Below are 27,828 nucleotides of genomic sequence, written 5' to 3' on the forward strand. Positions count from 1 at the left end.
ACATAAATAGTAAAACTTTGTTCTTTTAAAAATGATATTTCATTACTTTATTATCAATATTATTTACATATCTCACAATGGAACATAAACAGAACTTTTTTCCTGTAAGTTATAGAAATGCAAGTTCTTTTTCAACTTTGTGGATGGGTAAAATGTTTGTAATGAAAATTTTCCTAAGCTATTACAGAGTGGGCCAGAAACACATTTATGGATTCTGGGGATGATGTGTTTTGTAATTCTTTGACTGGGTAAGTGGACACTCTAGCCAAAATTTTTTTAAAAATGAACACAGAAATACAAGACAAAGGCGAATGAGACTTCTCTTACATCCTAGCAACATTTAGATGGAAATCAAATTTAAATGCAGTTCACTCTGCTTTTGAAGAGGCTTTGGTTCAGCTCCCAAATCTCAGTTGCTTGACGCAGTCTCCTATGAGAACACTCGGAAGGTCTTCTTAAGCAGCAAACCTATTGTGAGTGGTGTTGCTGCTCTTAGTAGCTGTATCCGCATGGGACTGATAACTAACTGTCATCTTTGGAGGAAGCCCTAACTTTCCTTGCATACCCTCCCTACATATGCAACAGCATCTCTGTTTTCACACTCAGTAGTCCATAGTACTATCTTATCACCTTTAGCTCTGACGTTAACAACAGCTCCACATACATCATCATGTAGTTATCAAAAGATTCTCCAGTAAGGCCTAGCAGTGTCTCTAGCCAAAGTGGTTGAGGTCACTTTGTGCTGTTTGCTTAATGCAATCAGCCATCGTTCTCCTCATTTGCTTTTCTCATCTTCCCACATAGGCTTAATACCATCCTTAAAAAGTGAGCAGTCACAGTCAGGAATTAAATCACTAGACAACTGGATATGGTTGTACAGAGCCCCAAAGTCTTCAATCGTATCACACTCAGAGATCAGCTGAAGGTTTACTGGCCAAGTTTTGCTTTTATCATTAAAGAAAAAACACAGAGTTCTCATCTGTTCTGTAAAGGATGCTTAATATAGTGTTCTGGGTTAGCAACCTCCTGGTTAGATTCTGTTTTCTCTTCTTTTGCCGGTGGGGGATTAGGGGTAGGGGTGGTTTCACGTTCCACAGTTGCCATTTTTATATGCATTTTGGAGTCAGCTTGTTATCTTCTACAAAAACAAGCAAACAGATCCCTCCACACATTCTTGTGATTTAAGGAATTCTTTTTAAAAATTAATAACATACACATTTAGACAGGGGACCAAGATGATGACATAGGAATCTAAACTTCCTTCTTCCCCCAGTCACCTAGAGCTATTCCATCTCAGAGAAATCCCAAAACTAACCGAGTGACTTCTACACATCAGTTAAATGAGAAAATACTAACACGGTAATGTGTGGGAAAGATGGAGAGGTATTCTCACTGTACATTCCACCCCTAACACAACACCATATAATTGAGCGAACGCTCTCCTGAGGAGTGAAGGGTTTGGACTGTACATCTAGCATCTCAGCTTTTAAGGTCCCACTTAATGGTCAAGTCACAAAATATCTAGCTCTGAAAGCCAAGGAGATTTGTGTGTGAGCAGATTTTTCAGCAGAGACTTGTAGGCTATAATGGAGTGGGATGATATATTCAAGTGCTGAAAGAAAAAAGCTACCAACCAAGAATATTGTACCTAACAAAGTTGTTCTTCCGAGTTGAAAAAGATAAAGATATTTCTAGACAAACAAAAGCTGAAGGAATTCATCACTGCCAGATGAACCTTACAAGAAATATTAAAGGCTGTTCTTCAAGCTGAAACAAAAGGAAGATAATAACTAAAATGAAAACATATGAAAGTATAAAACTCACTTGTAAAGGTAAATATATCATTAAACTCAGAATACTCTGATATTGGAACTAATGCTGCATCTCAGGAGCTGGAATCATCACTTTGTGAGGAGGAAAAGAATGTTGAGGAAGAGCAAATTATTAATTTTAAAGTACTTTCTTAATCTTATTAATGGAGCTTTCTTGGGTTTTGGACTTTTATTCATGGGATTTGGTGCATGGCTTTTACTAGACAGAAATACTTTCTTCACTGCTCTAGATGGAAAATAATCACTTGATAGTATATATTTTTGGAACTTTTATTGGAACTGGGTTGGCTATTGTTTTTCTTTGTCTCTTGGGTTATTTGGGAATTCACAATGAAATCAGATGTCTCCTAATTCTGTATGCAGTACTGTTAGTGTGGGCCTGTGGTGTTCAGGTTGCACTTTCGGCACTCACCTTCACAAAGAAAGAAGAGGTTCACCAAGTATGGCGTGATGAAATTGATTTAGCCATTTTCTCAGTATGGGTCTAAAGATGTGCCTGAAGACATACCTGAGTGGACTGCTCTGAATGCTTTACAGAAAACATTACAGTGTTGTGGCCAACACAATTACACAGACTGGATAAAGAATAAGAATAAAGAAAATTCAGGACAGATACCATGCTCTTGCATGAATTCCATATTAAGAAATTGGGTTTTTGATGAGCCACTGAATGCAACTTACCTGGAGAGTTGTGAAAATAAGGTCAACATATGGCATCAAGCTAATATTTTAACATTAATTGGAATTAACTTTGCACTTTTGGTTTCAGAGGTCTCAAGTCTCATTAACTGTCTCTTCAGATGTATCAAGAATAGAGTACATGCAAAAATGTGATTTTTGGATTTTAATTTGTCAAGAAGAAACCAGTTAATTCCCAAAATAACAACATTGTAGCCCTGACTGCTGTGGCTCAGTTGGTTGGGTGTTATTCTGTGAAGCAAAATGTTGCTGGTTGGATTCCTCCTGAGGGCACATGGCTGGGTCACAGGTTTGGTCCCTTGCCGGGGTATGGGGGAGAGGCAACCAATGATGTTTCTCTTTCACAATGATGCTTTTCCCCCTCTCTTTCTCCCTCCCTTCCCCTTTCTATAAAAATAAATACATAAAATCTATTTAATTATAAAAAAGAGAATACTCTGCTATTATAATAGTGGTTGGTAATCACTTATAGCTCTAATATAAAGATTAAAAGACAGGAATTAATAATAACTATAATGAAAATAATTTGTTAATGGATATACAATATAAAACAAGATAAATTATGTAAATAATTTACCTATGTAAATTATGACATCAAAAACATAAAATGTGGAAGGAGTGTGAAATGTAGAGCTCTTGTATAGGTTTGAAGTAAAGTTGTTACCAGCTTAAAATGGACTGTTATAACCCAAAGATGCATTATATAAGTCTCATGGTAACCACTAAGCAAAACCTCCCAGTTGATACACAAAAAATTAAGGGAAAGGAATCAAAGCATACCACCTCAGAAAACTACCGAGTCATAAATGAAGAGGGCTTTATAAGGACTTCCTAAAGCCTTTGTAAGACTTCCAATGCACACGAGTAACACAGGTTTGCAATAGAAAATGGAGGAAAAGGAAGTAAGTTATTATCAAATGGGCTACCTCACAATATTTATATATAATTACATATGTATATATTTGTATATATATATATATTTAAATGAGAGATCATCAGAAACCAAGGCACGTCTTCCTAAGTTGTGAACTGTCCCCAACATTTCTGCTGATATACTAGGCCAGTTCTAGCTTCAAATATTTTCCTTCAGTGTCGGGTCATATTTTAAACTACAAGGCTCACCTCAACCCTAACATATGAACAGGTTGTTCTTTTGCAAAGAACATTGCCAATTATAATGACCTTGGCACCTGAAGGTACGTATGATAAGATGGGAAAAAAATTGCAAAGTAACCTTTAGAGAAATATAAATGTGGGAATGGGAAAGAAAATGATGCAAAGGTGAGCTTAAGAATTTTGAAATTCCTCAAAGATATGGTAAACACTCTTCATTTTAAGTTATTGCAAAAGTCAAGGATAGGTTTCTGAAGGAGAAATACTTCAAAGTAATGAAAAGAAGAAAACATAAGATAATTTGCAAGTAGAAATTAACTCACCAGAGTATAAGTAATATCTCTAAGAACTCAAAGATAGTTAAGTCCACAGGTAAAAATGGGCTGCTAATTCTCCATATTAGATGTGCAGAAGTAAAATAAACTATACCAGGATGGGATAAAGGGATTACACTTAGAGCTAGTAAAATAGTGATTCTTGATTGGCTGTCATTCATTCATATAATCATTTAACAAGTCTGTATTAAGCACCTATGATGTGTCGGGCAGGGTACCGTATACTGATTTATAAAAATAGACCAGACATTATAACTAACCTTTAGGAAAGCACATTCTCTCAGGGGAGGCAGATATGTACATAAATCCCTGAAATGTATTCACCTAATTTAAATATAATTCAGATATTTTTCTTTGGTATTTTTTCACTCCCCTTTTCAATTTCTGTCTCTCCTCCAGGCCTTGCTCCTAGCTAGCTGTTAGAATCCTGCCCAGGATGATAACTGCTGATGAAGGTGTGAAGTACTGTGTTTTGTTGTTGCTGTTGTTCCACTCATTTATGCATTCATTGGTTGTTTTTTTGTATATGCCCTGGCCAGGGATCGAACCCTCAACCTTGGTGTATCAGGAGATGCAACCAAGGTTACCTAACCTTGTTAGGTAACCAACCAAGCTACCTACCCAGGGCTGAACTACTATTAATAGGAAACTCTTTTTTTCCCCCTAAAGGGGGTTTTATTCCATAGTATATGTGCACCACTTCTTTATCCATTCATCTATTGATAGACATGCAGGTTTCATCCGCATTTAAGCTTTTGTACATAATACTCCAATGATCATACAGATGTATATGTCTTTTCAATTTAGTGTTTTGGGTTTCTTTGAATAAATATCAAAAAGTGAAATTGCTAGGTCCTTTTTTGTCTCTTGTTATAGCCTTTGCTTTAAAGTCTATTTTGTCTGGTATTAAGTAGTGCTAGCATAGCTTTCCCTCCGCCCCACCCCCATTTTCATTTCCACAAAATATCTTTTCCATGCTTTTAATTTCAGTCTGTGGGTGTCTTTCCCCCTGAAGTGAGTTCCTTGTAGACAGCATGGGTAAAGGTCTGGCTTTGTTATCCATTCAGCCACCATATGTCTTTTGATTGAAGTATTTAATTCATTTGCATTTAAAGTAATTGTTGATAGATATGTATTTATTACCATTTTAGTATTAATATTTTTATTTATTTTTTATTCTTCTGGGAAAAGACCCTTTAACATTTATTGTAATACTGGTTTGATGCTGATAAACTCCTTTTGCTTTTTCTTGCCTGGAAAGCTCTTTATCGACTGTCCTTCAGTTCTAAATGATAGCTTTGCTGAGCAAGAATAAAAACAGTGAAAGCTTGTCATCTGCAACAGCGTGGATGGAACTAGAAGGTATTGTGTTGAGTGAAGTAAGTCAGACAGGGAAAGATAAATGCCATGTGATTTCACTTATATGTGGAATCTAAAAAATAAAATAAATGAACAAGCAGAACAGAAACAGATGCATAGAGCATTTTCATGGTTGCCAGGTGGGAGGAGGTTGGAGGAGATGGGTGAAAAAGGTGAAAGGATTAAAAAGTACAAATTGGTCGTTACAGTCATGGGATGTAAAATACAGTCTAGGGAACACAGTCAATAATATTGCAATAACTATGTATGGTGCCAGGTGGGTACTAAAAATATCGGGGGAATCACTTTGTAAGTTATGGAAATGTCTACTTGCTGTGTTGTACACCTGAAACTCATGTAATATTGTCTGTCAACTGTAATTAAAAAACAAAAATAATACATTGATATTTCTCTCCCTCCCTCCTTCCCCTCTAAAGATAATAAATAAAATATAAAAAAAAGACAAAAATATTTACAAAACTTTCAAAATAGGATTTTTTGATAGTAAAAATAATATTTGCTCATTAAGAACAGTTAAGAAAACACAAATAAAGATATAAAAGAAAATAACAATCACTCGTAATCCCGTTATCCAGGATAAAATTTGCTCATGTTTTGGTGTCTTGACATTTATATATTTTCTCTTCATTTCTCTGTAGTGCTCTCTTTCTCTCTGTCTCTCTCTTTTTAAGAGAAATAATGTATACATACTGTTTGTAACTCATGTTCTCCACTTCGTATGTCATGGATCGATTTCTGTGTTTATTAACATAGATCTATATTCTTACTTTAAATGGCTACGAAGTATTCCATTCTGTGGCAGTAGGATGATTTATTTAACTTGAACTTAAAAAAAAAGATTTTATTTATTTATTTGTAGAGAAAGGGGAACGGAAGGAGAAAGAGAGGGAGAGAAACATCAGTGTGTGGTTGCCTTTTGCACGGCCCCTACCAGGGACCTGGCCTGCAACCCAGGCATGTGCCCCGACTGGGAATTGAACCCTTGACCCTTTGCTTCACAGGCTCGTGCTCCACTGAGCTACACCAGCGAGGGCTAACTTGAATTTTTAAATGAGGTCCTTAACTGTCTTCCTGGCCCTCCTCCAAACATGTATATTCAGAAGGCTCTCTCTGATTTTGTGAAATCAGAAGAACCTGTCAGAATAAAACAATGACCCAATATTTATTTCAAAGAGCAATTTTAGCAATGAGCAATTTTAGTAATTTTAGTAAAGAAGAATGAAATGGAAATAATGATGAAAGGCATATTTTGCAATTGTAACTACTTTATAGTAATTTCTTGCAAATGAGACTTGATTTTTTTATTCTTTTAAACTCTGAAAGTGTCTGAAAAACTTAAAATCAAATCACGTTATACCTGTTTAGGGTGAAGTATCAAAGCTCTCCACCCCAGCGTTTATGGGCCTATCGTAAATGTACTGAGGGGCCACTGCTTCCTAGAAAGTTGTTTATTGGGACAGTTAATGAAGGAGAGACTCCATTGATCTGGACCTTCATTGATAAAGGAGTCAGAAGTTAGGTGTGGCTGAGAGGCCCTAAAAGTGAGCAGGAATGAGGACCATGGCATGTGAGAGGGCCTTGGCTGTGCTGAACCTCCTCGGAAGGACTGTGTTGAAGTTTTGGGAATATAGAAGAGGACGTGGTAGTCACTGGGGTTAAGCGGCTAAGATTAGGAAAGAGGTCAGAGACTGGCTGGCTCTAAGGCAAGGAGAAATTCAAGCTATGGTTTGCAGGAAGAGGTGGATGTGGATGTCCATCTAGGTGTTCCAGAGGACAATGACCGTGATGACGAAGGTGGCCATGAAGAGCAGGTAGAGGCGGAACAGCAGGGTGTCCATCATGTGGCTGAACTGCACCCATAGGCTGACTAATTGCTGATGTTGAGCTTTGTCTTCCTGCTGGCCCCTTGATGACCCAGCGGACCCATTTAACTCTGCCTCTTGGGGACTCGGCACCTTCCCCACAAACTCCACAGGCTCCTTCAGACCTACAGAGAAAAACAGAGACCCAGCTATAGGTTGCAAAGATCACCTGTGAGGGAGGGGGACAGGGAAGGAGGCAGGAGCAGAGAAGTGGAGGTGTTGCAAGAGGAAGTGTGGGCATTGCTGACTTCCTTACCAGGCAGGTGGGCAAGGGTGAGGCCCAGGTCCTTGTTTCCCTTCTGGGAAGTGGGGGGACAGCATTTCTTTGGGGTGGTGCAGTGCAGAAGCAGAGAATAGAGCCATGGGGGCATGGGTGGAGGCTGGGTGGTGGCCAGGTTCAGCAGGTAGGTGATGAAGATGGTCTCCAGCAGGCTGAGCACCATCAGGGACAGACAGAGAGCAAAGTAGACACCTGAGGGCAAAGCAAACTATAATTAAACCAGGGCAAATCATTTCTACGCTTTTCTTCAACCTCTTTCCCCAAATTAAGTCTTTCTACAGAAACCCTTTACTCCTTAAGTGGAGAAGCAGCTGGTTCTCTGGGTTCCCCTCCCTGTCCTCTGCTGCCTTTGCTTCCCTGGAAAGTGGGAGGGGCCATACTGATGAGTGGGGTGCCACTGGCAGGGAGTAAGTCATTCATCATGAGCAGGAAGACGTTGTAGCCCAGCAGAAGGGTTATCTTGAATGGGGCGCGGTTCTCGCTTTCTGCCGGCAGGTAGAAGCTGAGGGCGTCGATGGCAACCAGAAAGCTACTGGGCACCAGAAGGTTTATGACATAGAGTCTGGGTCTGCGCCTGATGGCCACCTGGTGGGGAGGAGAGAGTGTGGAGAACGTGGCAATTAACTGATGCAGGAGCTCAACTGTGTGCTTATTTGTCTAATCCTTGCCGATGTGCTGTTCAGCTGTCTATGGGATGATCTCTTTAAGTAACTCGTGCTCCTCTACAGAAGTGCCCCCAATTTGTTTTCTAATTTTTTGTGTGTGTCCAACCTGCTAGGAATACAACTGTAGATGTTCAGCGGTGAGTAGGGCCCTTGGCACCATCAGATGGTGACTACCCCATTCTGGTAGAAGCCCAGCTGCTCCTCCTCTGTGCAAGGCAGAGGTCCTGGGGATTCTCCTTTAGGGCCACTAGGGTACAGGGTAGAGTGGGGAGCAGATGCTAACCCCCTAAAGCTTCTTTTAGTTTTTCCTTGTTATTGAATTTATTGGGGTGACACTGGTTAACAAAGTGATACAGGTTTCAGTTTCATAATTCTGCAACACATCATCTGTAGCCTTATTGTGTATCTACCACCTCTAAAGCTTCTTTTGGTATCTCAAAGAGCCTTAGATTAAGAGGAAGATCACAGAGCAATTGGGACCAGAAGTCAAAGAGCAACCCCTGGACTTACGTAGAATATGATCCGGTCATATACACTGCTGCCCACCAACAGCCTTGGGGTGGCCTTGTTGATGCCCAGGAACTCCCACTCTCCCTGGGTCTGAAGGATGTTACGAGACGTGTCTGCTATCTCCCGCACTTCCTTGGCCATGCCCAGAAGCAGGTTGTCCACTGCAAGGGAGGCCGGGGCAGCTCAGTGCACAGTGTTCCTGAGCCTTCTGCCCACAAAAGTCAATTCCTCCCCCACCAAGTTTCTTCAACAAACTTTCCTCTTTGTCCTTTTAAAGCAGGGCATCTAGCTTCTCAGAAGGGGGTTACAGGACCAGCAATTCGTATGCGTGTGGCCTGCAGCCCTGATTTTGTTGTTGTTGGTGGTGGTTGAAAACAAGGGTGAGTCAAAGGTTTTACGGGAATTTTGGATATGACTCAAAATGTAAGTCATTCCCATTTTCCTTCTCATTTCCCCAGTTGTCTGATGCTGTTTTAGTGGAATCAATCTTGAACAGCTCAACATTTTGATAATTACATGCCTGCCCCTTATAGTGATTGATTTATTCAAATCTGCCACGTGATACCTGGTGGCATTCAGTTCCACTGATTTACTGGTTTAAGAGTGTTAGCTGTTAAAGTTAAAAGGGTTGAGCTAAAAATTATAGAGGCTCAGGGTCAGACATAGGGCAAGGGCCATCTAAGATCTAAGGCAATATTTTTTTTAAAAGAACTTCACTGAGGAATTAAAGCAGTAATTCTTAACTCTGTACACTAGCGAAACTTAGGGAGATATATAAAAATAACAGTAACTGAGTTGCCACCTGGAACAATTAAATTAGAATCTCTGGGGTGATATAGTTATTGGTATTTTTAAAAAGCTGTGGACAGCCACAGTTGAGAAACGCTGATCCAAAGTTTTCCCTGGTAATACCTATACCACTTAAATATCTTCCTCCGAATCTTAAATAGCTGCGAGAACGGGTCTCACTCACCTGTGTAGAGGAAGGAAGTGAAGGTGAAGGTGCAGTTCTGATGGTCGAAAGGGAAGTAGAAGATGTCCAGGTTACAGATGCTGGTCACCCGCACTGGCCTATCATACCTTATTCGACCTTCACTGCTGACATACGCGGAGAGACCTGAAGGTGCCCGATCCATATCCATGCTGCTTGTGAGAGGGAGGGAGAGGTGGGTGCTGTGGGTGCCTTCATCAGCTTTTGTCTCCCTTTCTTCCCAGGTCCTCCCCACCTGTGCTCTCCTTTCGGGTTATTTCTCTAATGTCACTCTATCTTATCTCATCTACCCCTCATAGTGTTTTGTGGGAGTCAGTTAATTAAGGCTGTGTCCCTATCTGAATTTTTTAGTGTCCCTGTGCCCTGTACATGACCCTAGACTGTTCTTTGCAGACGGGCTCCATGCTGGCTCTCCCCAGCCCAGATACGCACGCTTCCACCATGAAGATATCTGGGATCCACAGGTTTTCCGCTGATACAGTAAGTTTCTTGATGCCAACACACTCTTCTGGGTTCCAACTGATGAAAGGATTGTCCCATATCTGCAGGCAGGGAAGTGGGAAACTGAGGCAAGGGATGATGGAGCTTGTCTAGTCAACCTCTCCTGACTCTCCCATTCTTCTTTAAACTCTGCTCCACGAACTCTACTCATGTTCCTAATGACCACAGCCTACCTCCTTCTCTTTATCCAGCCACGTGTCATTGACAAAGTATCAATGAATGGCCTTTGGTTGAGGCACATCTTGAATATAGCGTAATACCACTTAGGCCCAGGAACACACCAATAGGTCGTCTTGCAACCATTTGGCTATTTTCTTGGGTCACCATTTCTACCTTTCTAAGCTGCTCAGGGAGATTTGTGTCTCTACAGTTCTAAATGGAATTATTTGGTCTCACAAGGATTTATACATTGGGTAGAGGTTCAGACTGGAAAACCTTTAAATCACTTTTCAAGTAAAACTTATAAATGGGAGTGGGAAGGAGAGAGTTGAATCTGCCTTACCAAATTAATCCACAGGAACGATGTCAGAAGCTGGAGCTGTGCATCCTGGTAAAGAAATTCCCGTGCAGGATTATTAGGACCTAAAGACTTGGCCCATCTCCACCTCATATTCTTAGTGATATTTACTGATTTATTGAGCCAGGCATAGTTCTAAATGTTGGACTGTCTTTTCCTTACTTGCCTCCTCTTGTTTTTAGGTACAATTCAGGTTTTAATTGGCAGGCCACTTCCTTTTAGAGCATACAGAAAGAAAAGGAGTCAAGGAGAAATCCTTCCTGCAAACTGTATCACTGCAGCCTTCTTTATGTCTCCCCATTGCTAAGAAACCCCTCTGTTTGTACGAAATCCATTCAGAGTACCTACTGTTCACCACTGGACCAGTACAATGCTGGGTCAACAGGGCAGAGGATCCTTGTTCCCTGTTAGGAGACATAGAGCCCTGGCTTGTGTGACTCAGTTGGTTGGAGTGTTGTCCCACAAACAGAAAGGTTACCAGTTCAATTCCTGGTCGGGGCACATGCCCGGGTTGTGGGTTTGGTCCCCCATCAGGGTGTGTATGAGAAGCAACTGATCGATATTTCTCTCTCACATTGATGTTTCTCTCCCTCTTTTTCACCCTCCTTTTCTCTCTCTGAAAGTAAATAATTTTTTTTTAAAGAAGCTATGGGGAAAAAAAAAGAAGCTGTGGGCTGGGGGGCAGGGAAGCAAAGCCCTGGCTGGTGTAGCTCAGTGGATTGAGCACAGGCCTGCAAACCAAAGGATCGCAGTCTGATTCCCAGTCAGGGCACATGCCTGGGTTTCAGGCCAGTTCCCAGCAGGGGACACATGAGAGACAGCCATACATTGATAATTCCCTCCTTCTCCCCTTCCCCTCTAAAGATAAATAAATAAAATCTTTTTATTTTTTTTCTTTTCTTCTTTTAAAAGATTTTATTTATTTATCTTTAGAGGGGAAGGAGAGAGGGAGAGAAATACCAATGTATGGTTGCCTTTTGTGCGTCCCCTGCTGGGAAATGGCCTGCAGGGAACTGGCCTGCCACCCAGGAATGTGCCCTTACTGGGAATCGAACTGCTATCCTTTGGTTTGCAGGCCCATGCTCAATCCACTGAGCTACACCAGCCAGGGCCTAAATAAAATCTTTTTAAAGAAGAGAAGCTGTGGAAGGTGGGGACCAGGTCTCACCACTTTCAGGATGGCAGACACGGTGAAGGAGATGTTGACTTGAGTGGGGTTGCTGTAGTTGGTGACTGGGCGAAAGGTCTTTCTGTCAAACACTGCTTGGAAGGCAGCAGGATCCACCCCAAGCTGGTCAAAGCCTGAGCAATTGATGGTGAAAGTGTCTCCTCTTCCTGTGGAAAGCAGACTCTGTGAGAGAGGGTCTCTTGCCAAGAGACACACTGGGAGGAATAGGTGAATCCTTCCTGTGCCCAAACTCCCCAAGGCCAAACCCCTTCCTTCTTGGGCCAGAGAAGATGAGCTGGTCTGGTAGGCAAATGGTGGAAGTCGAGTGGTGAACTGAGTCACGGCTCCATCCTCACTCCCATTGTCTTGTCCTCATGCAAAATCTGCCCAACTCTATAGGCAAATCAGCCTTGGTGCAGTGGCAGCCACTTCAAGGAGTGTTCTAGTGTACCTATTACAAGCTTCTTGGGTCCACCTAGTATTGCAGCTGAGCATTGCCCTAATACCAGTAGTTTAGGCTGTTCTTATGTATTTCTCTTCTGAACTTCCTCAGGGACTTCTGCAGGAACTGACTTATCAAAAAGATAAGAGAAGTAAACAACTGCACTAACTAGATAGATAATAGGGAATGTAGCAGGTACTCTGAATGGATGTTTACCTTGGTGCTATGCACATTTATTTTGCTCATCTCAGATATCTTGGAGTTTATTTCCAGCACTTGGGATCACTAGGCGATACCACGGAGCACTCTCCATGCGCCAACCACACAGTGTGGCTTGTGCGATGTTGTCTCTTGGTCAAGGCTCGGGAGCCACTTGGGTGGTGCCTGAGCAGAATCTTTGCCCCATTTTCGTCTTTATATGATCTTTTTCTCTGCCTGCTCCTCTTCATCTCCATAATATTTAAGGTATGTGCCCTGACTGGGAACAAATATTCCCTCATGGAAGCAAAATATCCACTTCCTTCTTCCTCAGCTGTCTCCCCATCCTTCGTCGCTGTTTTGCTTACTCCTTCAGGGCATGTTTAAAATTAGTGGCCACCCTTTCACAGATATTGTATCAAATATCTGTGAAATATCAAAGAGATAGGGAGGGTGGGATGACAGGTGGTGGAAGGGACATTGGAAGTCGATGAAAAGGTGAAATTGGAGAGGTGGTGAAATGGGGCAGTTTGGTAGATGCCTGTCAGGTAGGGTTGGGAGGAGGCTGTGTGTCCTGATCAGTGGAGTGCCCTTCTATCTGTCACCAAAAGGAAATCAAGACACAGATATCATGGAAGAAATATTTAACGTGTTCATTCTGAAAGTCCTCCAGGTGCTCGAGGGAAATTTCTAGTTGTTCTTCAGAACCACACTCTAGTCTTCCCTGTTTTTCCCCATCTTACCTTGAAGCAGAAGGCTGACAGTGAGGCAGAGGAGGAGGCCCCCTCCAGTGGGCCACCCCGCTTCCATGCTGCTCTTCCGAAGTCTTCTCTGGGGACTCCCCACTAGCCCCCAAACCCTTGAGCTTAAAGGAGCTCAGACCACACCTTGGTTCCTAGTTTTGAATATGGTTCATGCCAGGTGACCACTCCCAGGTGAGAAGCTGTGGCCAGAGAGGTCACAGCAAATGTCCTGCTTTGCCCCGTCCAGGTGCCTTCTGGGCTCTGGGCAGGGAGGAAGTCGGGCCAGGACTCAGGGAGAAGCACCCATTTGGCTGCTCTGTGTTGAGATCGATAATAAAATAACTTGCCTTAGTGAGGACTGTGGGCTAGGGAAATAAGAATTATGTTCTTCTAAGGCCAGGGAATCTGCAGATTTGGAAAGGTGATAATATTTTAGGGATTTGGTTATGTATTCATTAGATTTAACTGTGAATACCAAATTATAATTTTGACTCATGTCTTCACCACTTATTTTTTTTATTTTTCCAACAGTCCTCAACTAGATTTCCTCTTTCCAGTCTCTCTGCCTCCCCCAAATCAATGTCCTACATACAGTTTTTACTCTATGCATTAACTATAGGATAGTAGACGTCATAAAGTTAGCAGATAACAGAGCTGTTTTTCATGTTTTTGCATTGTCAGTAGTGTTTATTCATGATCATAAACTAGTAACCTCAGCTAACAGAAATATTAATGACCTGTATCAATATTAAATTTTGTGTCCCATCTTTATAAAACACACAATCAAACAACAAATGAGTGAATTGGAGCATTGTTATGTTATATTAGTTACATTTACAGAATTTTTTTTCTTGCAGAAGGGTAAAGTTTCCTTTAGAATACAAAAGAAACTTTGGAGTGAAAGATCATGATAACCCTAAATAAAAAGTGCTGAGGAAGGCAGGACTGACTTCGGGGCTCAGAGCAGGAAAGCACCGGAGAGAGGCTTGTGATTCCTTCCATCTGACATTTGCTGTCTGTGCAGTCCTTCAGCCCTGTGCTTCCTGTAAATCATTTCTTTCCTTCTTTAGAAACTTGGCCAAAGGATTGGGCCATCCTGTCATGTAGGACCAAAGTACTGCTATGTCTGTATCCACACGGACACACACCCGGGGAGACACTGGGCTCCTGGACTGGCTAAAGGTGAAGGGCTTTCGAGGGGAGCTTGCATTCTGCAGGCAGGCGAGGCTGCCGGACCTTGGCTCCAGAAAAGGAGGGTTAACATCAAGCCTGCTGAAAGCAGCTGAAGATGGTTGATGTGTATCTTGTTTTTATCAAGGTTGGCTGAAAAACTGCGCTGAATCTAGTGGTTGGACTCAGGAGTAGATTTAGCTGCCAGGAGATGGAGATGATAGAGGCAGGAGGAGCAGAACGGGAAGGCGTGGGTTTGTTTCCTGCCTGGGAGTCAGGGTTGCAACTCGGGGCTCTGGAAATCTCAGGTGCTATTGCTGCTGGCGGTGGTAATGCCATCAACTAGCATGCGGAGCGCCCCACTGTGTCCAGGCACTGTGATGTCTTTCTTGCCAACCTTATTTTATGTAATCTTCCCCACAGTGCTACAACAGAGATATCAGACAAGAGCACATGCGGAAAAGGAAGGGAGCCAAGGAAACAGAGATGACAACTGGACTTTGTATTTCCCAACCTTACTTTAGGACATAGTAAATTTCAGGAAAAATAAACTTTGTCATTAACAAAAAAAATGAGCACCTACAATTAGTAGATGATCTTTCAAAGAAATCTAAAATGATGAATTAGAAACCATTTTCAAATAAAGCAGTAAAAATGATAGTATTTAAGAAAACCAGGGTTGTAGGTTTCCTAATGCTTGTAGCTTAGAACAAGCCATGCAGGGCTCATATGCAAGTCTCAGCATGGACATCAGGTCTCTTTCTGCCCTCAGAGTGCTTTGGATGTACAATGTACTTTCCACAGTGGACAACCCGCCATCTCAGACAAATAATTAAGCACCTGGAAGGCTTGTTTAGGAGGCCAGCTTTCAGAGTTCATCCCAGGACAGAGTTCCTTGTTACAAATGTGCTTTGGGCATCCCTCCTGTGTATGCCCGCCTCCTCCTTCCCTTCTCCAGTAGGCTTTCTGTGATATTTAGACAGAGCTTCAGTAGCTGGGTTATCATTTTCTAGGGCCATTAGGAATAACTTTACCCTACATTCCCAGGAATATCCTGGGAAGTCCCTAAAATTCCCATTTTAGCTCCAAGTACATGTCTCTTGTAAGCCAAGAAATGTTTCTCCCTTCCTACCCCCCCTCTCTAAAAATAAATACATAAAATCTTTGTAAAAGTCTCTCTAGAAACTATATGGTGCCATCAAAGCCCTGGTCACCTCCTTAGTGATCTCACTCCAAGTCTGACTTCTTCTACGTTATCCTCCACCGTTCAGCCTGTGTGATTTGTTTGAAATGCAGGTGTGACCATATCCTTCTTCTATCTGAAATCTTTCAATGGTTCCCATTGTCTCTAGCAGTTATGTTAAGACTGATGGGGCTGAAAATTTGTACTTCAAACGAATTTCTGGGGGATGATGTGGCTACACATCCTGGGGCCACACTGAGAGCCACTGGCCCACAGAATGAAATCTAGCTCATTAGCAAGACTAAAAGGCTCTCTCTGACTTAACTCTTACCTATCTTTTTTATAAATTTTGCCTTTGATTTTATGTTCTGAAAAAGTTGCGTTGATCTTTAAAATGTGTAAGAATTACCTTACGCATATTACCCTCACCCCTCTGACCCTAACTCAGAATCTTAGCCCCAAATCAGAATTGCAGGCAGCAGTGCTTAAGAATTGACATTTTTAAACTAGATCCACAGTTGATTCTAATGCTTGTGGGCCTTGGACTAGCATGGAAAAAACACTGCGTGTTAAATAGCGTCTCAAGACTCAGTATGTGATTTTTTAAAAGATTTTATTTATTTATATAGTTTTAGAGAGAGGGGAAGGGAGGAAGAGAGGGAGAGAAACATCAATTGGTTGCCTATTGTACATGCCCCGATTGGGGACCAAACCTGCAATCCAGGCATGTGCCCCAGTTGGGAATGAAACCTGCAACCTTTCAGTTTGTGAGATGATGCCCAACCAAATGAACCGTATTTGTCAGGGCTCAATATATAATTTTACTCCTCCATGTTCCCTCAACCCCAAATATATCTTCTACCATTGTTCTCTTGATCCACTAATAAATTCTCTTTTTAAAAAGATTTTATTTATGTATTTTTAGAGAAGTAGAGGAAGGGAAGGAGAAAGAGAGGGAGAGAAACATCAGTGTGTGGTTGCCTCTCATGCACCACCTCCTGGGGATCTGGTCTGCAACCCAGACATGTGCCCTGACTGGGAATTGAACCAGTGACCCTTTGGCTCACAGCCTGGCACTCAATCCACTGAGCCACACCAGCCAGGACTCCACTAATAAATTCTTAAAGATTCAGCTCAATTCAAGCTTCTAGTCTTTTAAGCTTCCCTCCCTCCCTCCCTCCCTCCCTCCCTCCCTCCTCTCTCCCCCCCCCCCCACTATCACACAGACACACAGAAACACACACATGATGAACTCAGTTGTGAACCTTCAACTGGAAACATCTCTTTCCATGGACCTCTCTCCTCTTGCTCTGTAAGCTCATTGAGACCAGAAAGCGTATCTTGCCTCCCCCCCGCCCACCCCCACCCTCCCTCTGAGTGGGGCATACAGTAGTGTGTAGTTAATAAACGCTAGTTAAGTGCCTGGCCCGACAGTTCACTGTGGATGAGGAAAGAGACACAGGCATCTTCGGGCAGATGTAAGAAAGGTGGCTGGGAACCTCATGGAGTCCTGAGGTCATGTCAGAGAAATTGTTCCCATGGCGTGCCTGAGGGGGGCCCCTCCTTGGGTGCAGTTAGGTGGAGGTAGGGGTTGGTGGGAGCACAGCAGTCTGAAGCAGGTGGGATCCGGGGGGCTGGAGCCAGGGCCCTGCCTTTTTTTTTTTTTTTTCCTGATTGCCCCTCTAAGTCGCCAGTAAAGGGCAGGCTCAGAATGGCCTCACCAGAGCTACTGTTTATTGAGTTCGTGCTTTGTGATTTATACTGTGATTCATCATGTGATTTATACTGTGTTGGGACTTTACTTGTAGTATTCAGATCCTCACAACTGCTTTGAGAGGCCAGCACTATGACTACTCCCATTTTACAGATTAGAAAACTGAGGTGCAGAGAGGTACAAAAAATCTGGCTCAGTGTCCACCCAAGTGGAAATTGGTAGAATCCAGATTCAAACCCAAGTCAGTTTGATTCCATTGCTCTTTCCTTGCTCTTTTTATTATTCCATGGCTGAGAATCTGGTGGAATGATGAGTAGGCCTCCAGGTTTCCACCAATGACATCCCCAGGCCTAGATAATTCCTGAATCCAAAGTTAAACAGTGGCGATGGGAGCTGTACTGTCACAAGTCACAGGCACCAACACCTCCCTCCTTAGCTTATTCTAAGGGGGGAAGGGCTCACACTGCCTGGCTCTCTGGTGGCCCCACTCATCTGGGACCCTGGGGGATCAGGTTTGGGAAAATAGCTGTCACCTGACAAGGGCAGAATCAGATGGTGGAAGGGGGAAGTGAGAGTCGTCGTTTTGCAGCCCGTCTGGATGGCAATCACGTACACAGACTGCTGGCCAGGGCGCAGGAGCCAGAAGTACAGGAGGCAGCCAAATCAGCTAACTGCAGGATGGCGTATAGCTGAGGTCAGGCTCATGATGGTGCCTGGACCAGGAGAGACAGAGGGTCCTGGGACTCCTGAAAAGCACCTGGGAAAAGAGTCCCACAGATAAGCATTCACCTGTGGCTGCCGCTTTGACAGACTCACGCTCTGATCCCAGGCTCTCTCGACATGTGACAACCCCATATTTATCATTTTACTTTTCTCCACTTTATTTTTCTCATCTAAATAACAAGAACTGTAAGGTCTGTAATTCTTTAAGTCTATTGCCTCCCACCTAAAATTGGTTTGGTCTCTAGGTGTCAGCCTACACGGTAAATAGATGCTCTTTCGTGTGTCGCATGGGGCTTTCTAGTTTCTGCACACTTATCAATGATTTTTTAAATCCAAATTTTAAAAATAACTTAATCTGTGTTACGAGCTCCATTTCACAAATAAAAAAATTTAAACTTGCAAAGTTAAGCCACTTGTACAAGGTTACCCAGCTAGCAAGTTATGGGGTCGGATTAGAACCCAGGGTTGCCAGATGCCAAAGTCTCTGTACTATACTATTTTTTCCTGCTATATACAATAACCAGTGCCAATGAGTGATCAAATAAGAGAGGTTATCAAAGGAAGGATCAGAAATTGGATAGGAGAAAAACATGGCTTGAAATGGAGTCTGCAACGTCACATCCCGGAGCAAGTCTGGAGGAAGAGGAGGAGGAAAAGATGGCAATGAGATAAGAAATTTTCATGTCCGGGTAAGATGAAACATGAAAATGGAGAAAACATGAAAAATACTGGGTTTATAAGGGTTTAGAGAAGAAGAACGTGAACAAAATGTGTGCAGGGACCGCAGGGTAGCACTGCAGATGAATGAACAAGATGAGGAGCGATTAGGCAGAACTAGGTCATCACATGCAAGACAGCCCAGGCCCCACCAGGTGCCTGTCAGCAGATTTTTCTAAAGAGGTCACACATTACTGTGCAAAGCCTTTCACTGGCCTGCCACATAACAAGAGGAAAATCTTTAGCACAAAGTGTGCTTATCATATGATTCTGTTATAGATGGAACAGACAGGCAGTGACCACATCTGTCCATTTTCTGGGAAAGCTCTAGTTTCAAAAGGTTCTATCTGATTATCGGTTATGTGTTAAGATCACATGTTTGGATCTGGATTTTGGAGAAGATAAAATCACTATGATTTTATCATAGTGATAAAATAGTGATTTTATGATTATACTATGCCCTGCTCATACTGAAAGGAGATATGGCATCTTAATTCATGTGTCAAGAAAGGATAAGTTGCACGTATCCTATTCAAATATAACTTAAAGCCACTTACTTGGAATGGATGTGAAGAAAATAAGCAGAGAAATATATACCATGAAAATGGATAGAAAAAACAAAGTGATGCAACTTGATCTTCAATAGTTTCAGAACCGCTCTAACTCTGGGTGACTGGGCTACTCCGCAGTGGGAACGATGAGTTTCCAGGTGAGGAGACGGTCTCAGGACAGGGCGGACGGGTGGAGTATCTGAAAGTATCTGACGATGGGTATCGGCAGCAGACTCTAAACCTGAGGGAGCACAGAGGTAAGATGAATTGCCCAGATTAGATTTAGGGAAGTACATTCTTGAAAGAAGTGGATAAAGTGGGAACAATGAACTTGGGTGTTATGACTTATGATGGGGATGGGAGGGACAGCGGGAGAAGTGGGGAAAACTGAGGGAGGGAGGAAAAGAAAATTGGTCTTTGGCACCCCAATCAGGGCCTTGCTCCTTCTGTTTTAATTCTCTTAACGTGTTACCTGATAAAGTCTTGAAGTGGCATTGACCTCTCAACACAGGACTCTTAGAGCACCTGTCTGGTTCTCATCCTTGGCTTGGAGGGCAGCGAGGGTAGGAGCCCGGTATCTAGAGCCTGCCTAGGTTCAAACCACAGCTCTGCCACCTAACTAGCTGTAGAGCCAGAGGTGACAGCTCACTGGCCATTACATCACCTCCCTGTGCTTCATTTTCTCGTTTATTTCACCTCATTTATTTGAATATATAAAATTGGGATAATACAACAAAACCACAGTTCTAAAACCTAAAGAGCTTTGAAAATCAAATGATTTTTCACAAACTGTTTCATGGCAAAACCTGATCGGAGCGGACGAAACCATTTGTAGTTTCGTTTTTGCTACTGTAGATTCCGCTGCAGCGGTATTAATGTTTGATGGTCAGGTGCCGCACCGTACCCAGCTTGTTCAGAATATACAGTGTATGCACCATTGCTACCTTTTTAAAATCTGAAAATGTTCAAATTCCAAAACACATTCAGCTTTGTGTTCGTCGATCTGTAGTTTCTCTTTCATAGGGTAACCGTAAGGATTGGAGGTGTTTACTCACATAAAGCACTTAGGAGACTGCCTGCCACATGCTAACGACTTGATAAATGTTGGATACTGGTACTGCTATACCACACCCTTTCTGAAGGCCCACTCGGTAGAAGGCTGTGAGGTGAGGAACTGCCAAAATAATAAGACACATTCATTTGTGTAGGTGAATTCAGGGCTCCTGATTCGAGCCTAGATTGCACTGGGTCTTGGACGTGCCTGGAGTATGGTCATGGGAGTATTCGACAGGGTTCTAGAAACAGGAGCCAAAGATCTTCCTGGAAAAACAATGCAGAGGGGAAAAAGAAGTGAGGGACTGAAGTTTAGTTGAAAGACCAGGTGCCTGAGTGAAAGGAGCGATTCGGAATATCGCGGGGTATTTCTACCTCCAATTTCCAATTCCCATGGACTCCTGCCTGCAGAAGGGGAAGCAAGGATAGAGCAAGGAACAGGTTGTCCTGGTGACTCAGCTTCCAGCTGGGAACATCTGTGCTACAGGAGTCAGCCCTCCAGTGTCTTGGGCACGGGCTGAGAGGGCACATGCTCCCGCCTGCAGAGAGCCCTGGGGTGGGAGTGGACGTTGGCAGCTCTGCCACCTTTGGGCATCTGCGGTGACCAGAGGGAGCTGAGGCGTTTGAGGAGGAACAGTGGAGAGGGGGAACCAGGGAAATACCATTTAGGGAACAGTATTACTGCTCTGTTTTCACTCCTAGCCTGTTGGGACCTGGGAAATTTAGGCTTTAGACAGAGTAGGAGAAAAGAAAGGAAAAGGAATGTTTGCTAAAAGGAGAAGATTAGGTTTGGGTTGTAATTAAGTTGCTCTCAAATCTGTGCTTTTCTGAACCTGGGCTGTCCAGCAAATCACGCCCCAGCTCTCAACCCCAGAGACACAGGGGCCTCTACTCCCCCAGGCAGCCAGTGGAAGAGACGGCCAGTAGACAAAGACTTTCAAAAATCAAATTTTCCAGTTCCTTTCTGTAACTCCCAAATAAAGCAAATGCCATTTTCAAATGTGCTTTCCTTGGCCCAGTGTTCTCTTTTCAGTGTGATTAAAGGTGGATCAACTCATTGCAACATAGTTAACAGTAATTCGGGATTATATATGTTAACACTAAGTGCTTAATGATGAGTGAGTCATATGTCAGGTGGTAACAAAAGACTTCACTCTTTAAGACAGAGATGCCTGGTTCTGACATACTGTTAATTCTGAAATCCAGGATAACTGGATTTAGGAGGTTAATTCCTCTTTTATTATAGTTTCTTGTAATACATTTGGCCTCTCTCTCCCGTCTTTTACTTCCCCAAGTTGACTGATAAACCATTTTTTAAAAAAAAGAAATCCTTTGGGTAATGAGAAGTTTCTGTAATAAAACTCTTAATCCCAAGATTTTTTTGTACTATGATGTAATACAGGGAAGAATCAGTGCTTTCTGCGAAGGGATTTATTAAGGGTGATTCAGTCAAGGAAGTATTCCAAAGAAGCCAGGCAAGCAAGACTTGCGGGAAGGCTGGGGGGAGTTGACAGCGTGCAGGAGCAAGGACCTGACCCGGAGGATATAGGAAATCACCCACGTCTGGTCTGACTGCACAGAAGGACTGGATTGAAAAATAAGGTGGCTGTCAGGGCTGTGAGGCTGAGATCTGAATGGGCGTGAGAGCCAGGCTAGAGCTTGCAGGTGGGCTTCTGCCTAGGTGTTCCAGAGGACAATGACTGTAATGATGGAGGTGGCCATGAAGAACAGGTAGAGGCAGAACAGCAGGGTGTCCATCATGCAGCTGAACTGTATCCATAGGCTGACCAAGTGCTGCTTCTGAACCGCATCTTCCTGACAGATTCTTGCTGACCTAGGGCAACCATTTGACTCTGCCTCTTGGGGACCTGGCACCTTCCCCACAAACTCCATGGGCTCCTTCAGACCTAAGGAAAGACAGAGACCAGGCTATGGGTTTCAAAGTTCACCTGTGAGGGAGGGGGACAGGGAAGGAGGCAGAAGCAGAGAAGTGGAGGTGTTGCAAGAGGAAGTGTGGGCAGTGTTGACTTCCTTACCAGGCAGGTGGGCAAGGGTGAGGCCCAGGTCCTTGTTTCCCTTCTGGGGAGCAGGGGGACAGCATTTCTTTGGGGTGGTGCAGTGCAGCAGCAAGGAATGGAGCCACGGGGGCATGGGTGGGGGCTGGGTGGTGGCCAGGTCCAGCAGGTAGGTGATGAAGATGGTCTCCAGCAGGCTGAGCACCATCAGGGACAGACAGACAGTAAAGTAGACACCTGGAGGGAAGTCAAGGCAGGCCTGTGTGAGGACCAGTGGACCCTCCCTCACTTCTTGTTTCTTATTTGCCCGAAGGGCATTTTTTATTTTATTATTTTAAATTATTTTTAAATGTTTTATTGTTTATGCTATTACAGTTGTTCCAATTTTACCCTTTCATGACCTCTCCACCCCCACTTCCATAGTCAATCCCCACACCAGTGTCCATGGGTGCTTCATATATGTTGTTTGACTAATCTCAAAGGACACTTTTTAAAGGTCCCTTTTCACTTTGAACTGGTTCCCCTGGTCCCTCTCCCCACCCCATCCCCCCACACTGCTTTTATTCTACTGAAAGTGGGAGGGGCCATACTGATGAGGGGGGTGCCAGTATCAGGGAGTAAGTCATTCATCATGAGCAGGAAGACATTGTACACAGCAAAAGTGTCATCTTGAATGGGGCGCGGTTCTGGCTTTCTGCTGGCAGGTAGAAGCTGAGGGCATCGATGGCAACCAGAAAGCTACTGGGCACCAGAAGGTTTATGACAGAGTTTTGACCTGCGTTTGATGGCCACCTGGTGGGGAGGAGAGAGGGCCAAGAGAGGAGTAGGATGGGAGGCGGCCAAGCAAGTTAAGAGCAAGAGTTGAGATTCGTCCCAGAACAAACTGTCTAGTAAGGAAAAGTCACCTTCACTGTCCTGTCTCTCCAACAAAGTCATCTTAATCACCACAGTCTGCCTTCCCAGGGTGTGATTCTGCCATGCCTCTTACCACTGAAACATATTTCATTCCTTCTTGGCCTGAAGTGTCAATTTCTCCAGTTTCTTTTCTTTTCTCCAATTTCTTCTTTCAGTTTCATCCCTACGATATGCTCTTAGCAGGATTGAGGGGCCAGATTCTTAGGTTAGCATGTGCATTTTATCCTTGTGTTTCTGCTTGCTCTCCTCATCAAGATCTAATATCTAGTGACTTTGCTGGTGGAATTTAAGACTAGTAGGAAGGAAAGCAAGACAGTGGCAGATATCGTGGGATCACCAGGAATTGGAATCATAATATCCCCAAGAGAGTGTTGCATACATTTTCTAGCATCTCTTTATTTCATGAAAAAATTTTTCTGAATTTATTGGAGTAACATTAGTTAATGAAATTATATAGGTTTTGGGGTACAATTCTATAACATACCATCTGTATATTGTATTGTGTGTTCACCACCCCAAACCAAGTCTCCTCCCATCACAATTTATCCCCCCTTTTACCCTCTTCTCCCTCCCTTGCCCCACTTTCCCTCTGGTAATCCCCATACTGTCTTCCATCCTCCCTCTTTAAAAGTAAACCCGGTAATCCCAGCCCGGCAGACAGTTCTGACGGCCCGGGGGAGGGCAGGCTCCCCCGCAGCATGAATCCCTGCTCCAGGAGCTTTGTTTCATCCTCAGGGAGGATTCGTTCCATCAATGTTTACTGAGTGCTACATACCGTGCTAGGTATTGGAGACTTATCAGTAGAAAAGTGATAAAAATCTCTGTGCTCAGGAAGCTTACTTTCTAGTGGAAAACTTTATGCTCTGGGGGCACGTAAGCTATGCATCTCAGGGGAAGATCACGACCAGGGCCCCTGAGCTCACATAGAAAACAAGTTGCTCGTACTGGTTGGTGCCCACAGTCGTCTTCTTTGTGCTCTGGTGGATACTCAGAAGTGCCCACTCCCCCCTTGCTCTGCATGAGGTTCTGTGATATGTTCGAAATCTCCTGCACGTTCTTCTCCATGCCCAGGACAATGTTCTCCACTGCAAAGAGACCCAGACAACTCAGCCTCCCCAAATTCTCCCACCCCCTTGCCCAGACTGTTGGATTTCTTGCACTTAGCTTACACACCCCTTTCAGGAAGATTCCTTCACTGTTCCCAGCTTTCCGTCCTCTTCTCACCCAAAACCTTTTCTCTGTGTCTCAGCAGATTATTTATGAGCCTCACTCACCTGTGTAGATGAAAGAGTTAAAGGTGAATGTGCAGTTTTGTTCATCAAAGGGGAAACAGAAGATGTCCAGGTTACAGACGGTGGTTGCCTTCATTGGCCTGCCATATTGGACTTGCCCTTCACTGTTGACATAAGCCATGAGCCCCGTAGGTGCATGATCCACAGTTAACCTGTATATGAGAAGGATGGATTGGTGGGTGCTGTGGGTTCCCTGTCAGACCTGGCCTTCTTTCTCTCTCAGGTTCCCCCATTCCTGGGCTCCAGCCCCACTTAAAATTGGGGGGAAAATTGATTTCCCCCTTCAATCCATCTCCATGTTCTGGGGCTTTGGTAAACTCCTAAGTTCAAATACTGCGCCTTTGTAAACTGAGTCTTTGTGTAGCCCCATTGGTTACACTATGCTCTTCTCTGGAGATAAGGTTTCCTTCTTGCTTTTTTCATCCCTTTGATGAAGGGATGAAAAGAGTTGTTTTTTCACAACTCTTTGATGAAGATATCTGGAAGCCACAGGTTTTCGGTTGCTATGCTGAGCTTCCTGATGCCCCCACATTCCTCTGGGTTCCACCTGATAAACCGATTGTACCTTTTCTAGAGGAAACCATGACCTGGGATGAATGAAGCGGGAACTAGTTTTAGTCTTGCTCTAAGGTCTCCTGCACTTTACACTCTTTTCCCCACTCGTTTCTGCACTCTCCCAGCTCCTCTCTGGTGAGCTGTCACAGTATCACTAACAAAGTGTTGCTTCCACCTCTCCCTCAATGTTCTCAAGGGAGACCTTGAGCTTGGCTTTGGATTTCCAAGGATGGAGCCATTTAAATGTTGACCTTGCTTTATTCTGCCTTTTCCCTGTGCCCCATCTCTGTCCTGCTAAATTGGTGAAACGGTAAAAAAGTTTTGTTGTTTTCACTGTTGGTCTGGCTCTGTTTGAACTCATCTAATTCATGGGTATTCTCAGCTTTATCCATCATAATCTGCAAAGTTGGACCCAGGGGCAGAAAAAGGAAGGTACTATAGTAAAGGGCAAACTGAGTCTATCATACCATACTTAGCCACAGGAATGATGTCATGATTTGAAGCTGTACATTCTGGAAAAACAATTTTCATGTAGGATCATTAACTCTATGAAGCCAGGTCCAATGCCACCACTCACCTCTTACTCATTTCCAAGGCTGTTCTATGTGGCAATTAGGATTTTTAATCATAAGCCACTGAAAACTGTAGGTCAAATAATCTAGGGCACATGGGAAACAGTGAAAAAAAACCAGTATGAGGACATTGGGATTATGTTTCTTGTGGAGTATTCCCAAAAGGGACCGATTTTACCTGCAGCGATATCACTGTAGCATTTCCTGTTATGTCTCCCTACTCCACGGAAGGAATTCTGAATTTTACAAAATCCAGTCAGGAGACCCACCGCTTCCCACCATGTCATTGCAGTGTTCGGTCAGGACTCACCACTTCCAGGATGGCAGACAGGGTGAAGGAGATGTTGACACGGACGGGGTTGCTGCAGTTGGTGACCGGGAGGAAGGCCTTTCTGTCAAACGCTGCTTGGAAGGCAGCAGGATCCACTCCATGCTGCTCAAAGCCTGAGCAATTGATGGCAAAAGTGTCCCCTCTTCCTGTGGAGAGTGGGGACTCTGTGAGAGGAGTGCTGGCACTGGGGTCAAGGGGATGTTTTCATGAGAGAATAGGGGGCACGGACGAGGCTGTGAGCCCCTCCTTCCTGAGCCAGGGACCATGGGCTGGACAAGTAGGCAAACGGTGGAAGTTGGTGAGGTGAGCTGAGTCAGGGCCCCATCCTCCATCCCATTGTTTCTGTCTCCACGCAAAGCTTGTCCAAAGGTGTATGCAAACTCAGCCCTGAGCACTGCTTTTCATGTCCTGCTGTGTTCTTCGCAATCTCACCACAGACCTTTGCATCTCCCCTCAATGTCCTTCCATCGCTCCTCTCTGTCCTTGAGCCATCTGGGTGATGTCAGTGATGAATTTTGCCACCACAGTTCTCCTCTTCACTATATTAATAAGGTATAGATGATCATAAATTAACGACAAGGGAAGTAATCTGGCAGGTAGGTAGTGTGAGATTGGGTGTTCAGGGTGGTGTGGCCCGACATGCTGCCGGCGTCAGGTGGCAGTGTGAGGTATGTGGGGCCTTAAGGAAGGAATCCGGTTTTTCAATTTAATAAGTATTTATTGTGTCTACTATGTGCTGTGATTGTTCTCTTCTAAATCATAGCCCCTGAAACTCTCTCAGAGAGAGTTCCTTGATACTAGTCTTATACCCAACTGCTTTCTGGTCTTACTTCGTGGAGTAGAAACTGAGAATGATGTGGTAACATCTGTTTTTATCTCTCTCTGATATTATACTATCCCTCACTGCTCAGTTTCACTAGTGAACAGGAAAAATACTCTAGACTGAGAAAATTATACTGAAAAACTGTTCCTCTTTCATGACGAGTCTCATCCATGTCCTACCTCTTGGCATCTTTCCTGTTCCATTTCATTTGTTTCAAGAGCGCTGAGAAGAATTCTCTTTTACATAACATCACCTGATATTCAGAAACCATGGGGATAGACTATATGCTTGTAAAGAGAAAGACATAGGGAAGGAGAGGCCAATAGAAGCAGGAGAGTGGAAAAGTAACTAAAGAGAAGAGTGAATCAGCTGTTAGGATCCTAGAAAGAGGTACTAAACCATCAGTGTTCTAAGTTTCCACTTTTACCAAAATGAACACCCAATCATCGACTACCTAGGAAAAACGAGAATTTGCCTGGTTCTCTGTTTCTCAGCATTTATATGTCCGATTTGCTTTTGCTCTTGTCCCATCTTACCTTGAAGCGGCAGGTGGACAAGGAGGCAGAGGAGGGGTCCCTCCCCATGGAGCCCACCTCTTTCCATCTTCCTCTCCGTAGCTCCTCCCTGGGGACTTAGTGATGATGTTGACCTTCAAAGACCAGGAGGCCACACCTTGAGCCCTGGCTTTGAATAATACAGGTGTCGGGTGGCGTGAGCCACCCCTGTAACAGGCACCCCTAGTGCTAAGAGAATGCCATGGAAGACTACCCACCCTGTGACCTAATGGGACCTGAATCTAGTCTCCAAAAGGAATCTGGAAAATCACTTTGGAGGAGAGGAAGCAAAAATATTTGGTCACTGGAGCAGTGCTAATGGCTTCTTCATACTGTGGAGTCATTCTGGCATGTCATGCATCCTAGAAAAGGCACAGCATGAATGCCACTGTCTTCAAGGGACACGTGCACTATTTTAAACCTC

The 27,828-nt window shown here is 43.7% G+C and overlaps 2 protein-coding genes and 2 pseudogenes across 2 annotated transcripts; 1 reads left to right on the forward strand and 3 right to left on the reverse strand.

Annotated features, from left to right (window-relative positions):
* Nucleotides 1–455: 455 nt before the first annotated feature.
* On the reverse strand, nucleotides 456–1,104 carry LOC119004272 (eukaryotic translation initiation factor 4E-like; annotated as a pseudogene).
* A 767-nt stretch (nucleotides 1,105–1,871) lies between these two features.
* On the forward strand, nucleotides 1,872–2,666 carry LOC118974252 (tetraspanin-19-like; annotated as a pseudogene).
* Nucleotides 2,667–6,898: 4,232 nt separating this feature from the next.
* On the reverse strand, nucleotides 6,899–13,359 carry LOC118974215 (5-hydroxytryptamine receptor 3C-like). Its single transcript, XM_037027597.1, has 9 exons — nucleotides 13,237–13,359; nucleotides 11,854–12,020; nucleotides 10,671–10,715; nucleotides 10,100–10,209; nucleotides 9,650–9,819; nucleotides 8,677–8,837; nucleotides 7,882–8,086; nucleotides 7,478–7,693; nucleotides 6,899–7,346 (listed from the first exon to the last, which is right to left on the reverse strand). Exons 1-9 carry the CDS (start codon nucleotides 13,301–13,303, stop codon nucleotides 7,117–7,119), a joined length of 1,371 nt encoding a protein of 456 aa, XP_036883492.1. The 5' UTR covers nucleotides 13,304–13,359; the 3' UTR covers nucleotides 6,899–7,116.
* Nucleotides 13,360–22,001: 8,642 nt separating this feature from the next.
* LOC119004273 (5-hydroxytryptamine receptor 3C-like) lies at nucleotides 22,002–27,434 on the reverse strand. Its single transcript, XM_037071051.1, is given in 12 exon segments — nucleotides 22,002–22,254; nucleotides 22,384–22,599; nucleotides 22,953–23,015; nucleotides 23,018–23,127; nucleotides 23,129–23,154; nucleotides 24,201–24,287; nucleotides 24,289–24,362; nucleotides 24,552–24,721; nucleotides 25,030–25,139; nucleotides 25,592–25,636; nucleotides 26,007–26,222; nucleotides 27,387–27,434. Coding segments are annotated over 12 exon segments (1,395 nt in total). The 3' UTR covers nucleotides 22,002–22,024.
* Between the last annotated feature and the right edge of the window lie 394 nt (nucleotides 27,435–27,828).

The sequence above is a fragment of the Sturnira hondurensis genome, unplaced genomic scaffold (genome assembly GCF_014824575.4).
Source record: "Sturnira hondurensis isolate 20B ecotype Veracruz unplaced genomic scaffold, ASM1482457v3 Scaffold0019216, whole genome shotgun sequence".
NCBI lineage: Eukaryota > Metazoa > Chordata > Mammalia > Chiroptera > Phyllostomidae > Sturnira > Sturnira hondurensis.

What these genes read in the sequence shown, in the direction of transcription:
- LOC118974215 (XM_037027597.1), bottom strand. Translation starts at nt 13,303, where the DNA reads ATGGAAGCGGGGTGGCCCACTGGAGGGGGCCTCCTCCTCTGCCTCACT. An exon ending in CACTTCCTTCCTCTACACAG is followed by an intron (nt 8,838 to 9,649) that starts GTGAGTGAGACC and finishes CCTCCCTTGCAG; the next exon opens with TGGACAACCTGCTTCTGGGC. An exon ending in ATGACCGGATCATATTCTAC is followed by an intron (nt 8,087 to 8,676) that starts GTAAGTCCAGGG and finishes CCTCCCCACCAG; the next exon opens with GTGGCCATCAGGCGCAGACC.